Source organism: Myotis brandtii, unplaced genomic scaffold (genome assembly GCF_000412655.1).
Source record: "Myotis brandtii unplaced genomic scaffold, ASM41265v1 scaffold868, whole genome shotgun sequence".
Lineage (NCBI taxonomy): Eukaryota > Metazoa > Chordata > Mammalia > Chiroptera > Vespertilionidae > Myotis > Myotis brandtii.
Window position 1 is genome coordinate 734175 of NW_005371540.1, and position 4762 is coordinate 738936.

Sequence of the window (4762 nt, forward strand, 5' to 3'; positions counted from 1 at the left end):
GGCTGCCCTGCCCAGTGCACAGCTGGGGGGACCCTGCCCGTCCCGGCCCCACGTGCCTAGATGTCCCGCCTCTACTGCTGGTCTTGCCAATAGCCCGCATCACGGGGGCAAGCAGGAGGGTGCGGCATCCTCGCCACAGGCACTGTCCCTGCTCCTGCGCGGCGTGAACAGAGAACAGCGCGGCTGGTGCGCCCGCCACTGTCCTCTGGCGTCTCCACCGTGTGTCTGAGGCGCTCGCTGGCTCCTTTCTGCTGTGACTGTCCCAGTGCCAGGACCTGGAGGCTCCCTGCTCGGCAAGGGCTGCTGCCCAGCCTCCGCCGCTGCCCTTAGGCTGCGTCCTCACAGCCCTCACTGCCACCCGGGGCAGGTTCTCCTGGGCCGCTCCATGGGCCGCTCCGCATAATCAATCACCAAACGCTTTGCAAGATGCTAAACTCAGTAAGTGCGGCCAGACCCCCGCAAACCCTCAGTGACAGCCGGACAAGCGTCCCCCTCGGAGAAGAAACATTCACTTCCCATTCGACGCCCGCCCTCGGCAAGTCACTTCCCATTTGACACCCGCCCTCGGCAAGTGCCTGCGGCTCCAGGGCAAAGTGAGAGGCGCCTCCTGTTTCCCGGGGACGCCATTAAAATCACAACATTCCGGGCAGGGACTAGCCACCCAGAACCCGCCCCTCCCCTCCAGGGCCTGACTCCTCACAGGAGCTATTGCTGTCCCCTCTCCTTAGAGATCTCCCTCCCACCCCTGCCTGCCGCTCACACCCTCTGCCTGAATAGCATGTGTCCTCCAGCTTAGATGTGGCCACCTCGTGAGTTTATAGCTCCCAAAGGCCCCAAACCAAAGCAGAGAACAAGCAGCATCCCTGACCACAGTGTCCCAACAGCTCTATCCCCTCTGCCCACCTGTACCCACCTGCCTCCCACCTGCCTCCCACCTGCCTCCCACCTGCCTCCCATCTGACTCCCACCTGCCTCCCACCTGCCTCCCATCTGCCTCCCACCTGCCAGCCACCTGCCTCCCACCTGCCTCCCACTTCCTCTCTCTCCTTTCATTTTCCCACTTCCTCGAGGACCCTAAGGGGCCACCCTGCCCTCCTGCACACCTGCGAGCCCTCACACGGCCCTCACTGCAGGACCATGTCCTTGAGCGCCAGCTGCATCCCACGCACTATCCCTCTATCCCACTATCCCTCTATCCCACTATCCCACTATCCCACTATCCCTCTATCCCACTATCCCTCTATCCCTCTATCCCACTATCCCTCTATCCCTCTATCCCACTATCCCTCTATCCCTCTATCCCACTATCCCTCTATCCCTCTATCCCACTATCCCTCTATCCCTCTATCCCACTATCCCTCTATCCCTCTATCCCACTATCCCTCTATCCCTCTATCCCACTATCCCTCTATCCCTCTATCCCACTATCCCTCTATCCCTCTATCCCACTATCCCTCTATCCCTCTATCCCACTATCCCTCTATCCCTCTATCCCACTATCCCTCTATCCCTCTATCCCACTATCCCTCTATCCCTCTATCCCACTATCCCTCTATCCCTCTATCCCACTATCCCTCTATCCCTCTATCCCACTATCCCTCTATCCCTCTATCCCACTATCCCTCTATCCCTCTATCCCACTATCCCTCTATCCCTCTATCCCACTATCCCTCTATCCCTCTATCCCACTATCCCTCTATCCCTCTATCCCACTATCCCTCTATCCCTCTATCCCACTATCCCTCTATCCCTCTATCCCTCTATCCCACTATCCCTCTATCCCACTATCCCTCTATCCCTCTATCCCTCTATCCCTCTATCCCACTATCCCTCTATCCCTCTATCCCTCTATCCCTCTATCCCTCTATCCCACTATCCCTCTATCCCTCTATCCCACTATCCCACTATCCCTCTATCCCACTATCCCTCTATCCCTCTATCCCACTATCCCACTATCCCTCTATCCCACTATCCCTCTATCCCTCTATCCCACTATCCCACTATCCCTCTATCCCACTATCCCTCTATCCCTCTATCCCACTATCCCACTATCCCTCTATCCCACTATCCCTCTATCCCTCTATCCCACTATCCCACTATCCCTCTATCCCACTATCCCTCTATCCCTCTATCCCACTATCCCACTATCCCTCTATCCCACTATCCCTCTATCCCTCTATCCCACTATCCCACTATCCCTCTATCCCACTATCCCTCTATCCCTCTATCCCACTATCCCACTATCCCTCTATCCCACTATCCCTCTATCCCTCTATCCCACTATCCCACTATCCCTCTATCCCACTATCCCTCTATCCCTCTATCCCACTATCCCACTATCCCTCTATCCCACTATCCCTCTATCCCTCTATCCCACTATCCCACTATCCCTCTATCCCACTATCCCTCTATCCCTCTATCCCACTATCCCTCTATCCCTCTATCCCACTATCCCTCTATCCCTCTATCCCACTATCCCTCTATCCCTCTATCCCACTATCCCTCTATCCCTCTATCCCACTATCCCTCTATCCCTCTATCCCACTATCCCTCTATCCCTCTATCCCACTATCCCTCTATCCCTCTATCCCACTATCCCTCTATCCCTCTATCCCACTATCCCTCTATCCCACTATCCCTCTATCCCACTATCCCTCTATCCCACTATCCCTCTATCCCACTATCCCTCTATCCCACTATCCCTCTATCCCACTATCCCTCTATCCCACTATCCCTCTATCCCTCTATCCCACTATCCCTCTATCCCACTATCCCACTATCCCACTATTCCGGACAAGGAAAGAATGGCTGGAAGGCGCTTCTGCGAACTCGTCCAGACGTGCTCTGGTACTTACACCCAGGGCAGGAGCAAAGGACAGGAGCCACTGCGCCCAAGAACCTACTGTGAGGCCTGACAGGAGAGCACATGGCCCTGCCCTCCGTGGAGAGGGACGCAGGGGGCGGGGCTGAGGGTGCGTCAGGCAGGGCGTGCTGACCCGCGGGGCTTTGGAGAAGGAGTTTGAGCAGAGACTTCATAGAAGAGAAAGACAAGCCCTGCCAGTGTCTGGGGCAGAGATTTCAGGCAGGGAGAGCGGGCCCAGTGGGGACAAGCCGGGCATCCTCGGGACCTTCAGAGAGTACAGCTGGAACAGAGGAGGGCAGGGGAGGGCAGGGGAGGGCAGGGGAGAGGAGGGGAAGTGGATGGGGCTGTGGGATGTAGCCCCCACTCCCACCAAGCAGTTCTGCTTTCTGCCCTGTGGGTCCATGTAAAATTCCCTTGAAAAGAAGTGTTGGCCAACATTTTAAAAATTAAAAAGAGGTGAGTATGGAAACCACAGCTTTAGCTCATCCCTCAAATAACAGATGGAGAAACTGAACCTCCACAAGAGTAAGTAGTTTGTCCGCGTCTCGGAGAACATTAGTGGCAGCCCCTGGGCTGCGGCCAGGGTCCTCCACTCCGCAGCGGCTCTCCTCCAGCGCACTCTGGCCGACCTCCAGCACAGCCCGACCGGGGGCAGGAAGTGCGGCTGGGACGGCGCAGCTCTCCGCCCCTGTGAATGGGCCTCTCTGAAGCCAAGAGGTTTCCTTGCAGAGACAAGGGAGAGACAATGAGCAGGTTGTTAGTGACCTGGGAGGGCGGGGCGGCCAGCTTCAGAGATGATTATCCTTAGGGGACTTGGCTGGAGGACAGAGCTGAGCGAGCTGCTTTTTATAGGAACTCCAGTTCCTCGTTTTGTTCTGCTTCGGGTCATTCTCCAAAGAAAGCCGGCTCAAGTCAGCTGGCAGGGGAGCGAGGCAGAGGCCTCGGTTCTGGCCGCTATGGCCCCGGTTCAACACTTGCTCCAGCTGGTCACGTCCTCACCGGCGGCCGCGCCTTCCCACACCCGCCAGGGCCCAGGTCACCCCACCCGCGGCCGGGCCGCAGCCAAAATCAACAAGTCTCTGTGCTTCTCCTTTAGACGCTGTATAATTACGGCAAACATGCGCTGGCGGCGAGCAGGATTGTGAGGCAATTGAAGGAGCTCAGATGCGCTTGGCATTTGGTCTGGGAGGGCAGGGGAGGAGGGGAGGCGAGGGGAGGGCAGGGAAGGGGAGGGGAGGGGCTCGGTAACCCGGTCTCTGTTCTTTCATTGGGTCACAGGGCTGACACAGGCACAGGCCTTTCTCACAGCCGGGTCCTACCCCCGGCCAATGCCCCTTTGTTCTCACATCAACTAACAGCATTTCTTTCTTTTCTGGCTTCTCTTCTCCACGAGGCAGGTCCTGGGGTCCCCATGGTGACCGTGCACAACACTACAGACCAGAAAAGTAAGTGCCCTCGGTTCTGCTCACATCTTCCCGCCACGTGGGGGAGGGAACAAAGCCGTCTCCCCAGAAACAGCGTTTTCCTAGGAGCCAGAGATGGGCGGGCCCTTCCCAACCCCCCACCATCTCCAGCGTCACCGAAATGTGGTGGGAAGGCAGGGAGGCCTCACACCCCACCCCATGCACCCCACACCCCACACTACACACCCCATACCCCACACCACGCACCCCACACCCCATACCACCCACCCATACCCCACCCCATGTCCGGGACAGGTTTTGTTTTCTGAGAACGTGTGTCTTCCCGTGTCGCCTGTGCGCTGACACCAGGAGCGCAGACTCCTTCCCGCTGAAGCGGTGCTGGCGGCTGAGCCCTCCGGCTCTGGCTCCTGCTCCTGAGGAGCTGTCACTCCTGGGGGCGCCGGGCAGGCCCGGGTCTCACAGGAGTTTACCACCC

The 4762-nt window shown here is 57.8% G+C and overlaps 1 protein-coding gene across 1 annotated transcript in view; it reads left to right on the forward strand.

Annotated features, from left to right (window-relative positions):
- DPP6 (dipeptidyl-peptidase 6) overlaps positions 1 to 4762 on the forward strand; it is a 386529-nt gene that overhangs the window by 332299 nt on the left and 49468 nt on the right. The window contains exon 17 of the mRNA XM_014532252.1: positions 4261 to 4308. Coding sequence (XP_014387738.1) covers positions 4261 to 4308 — 48 coding nt within the window. The remainder of the gene's footprint in view (positions 1 to 4260; positions 4309 to 4762) is intronic.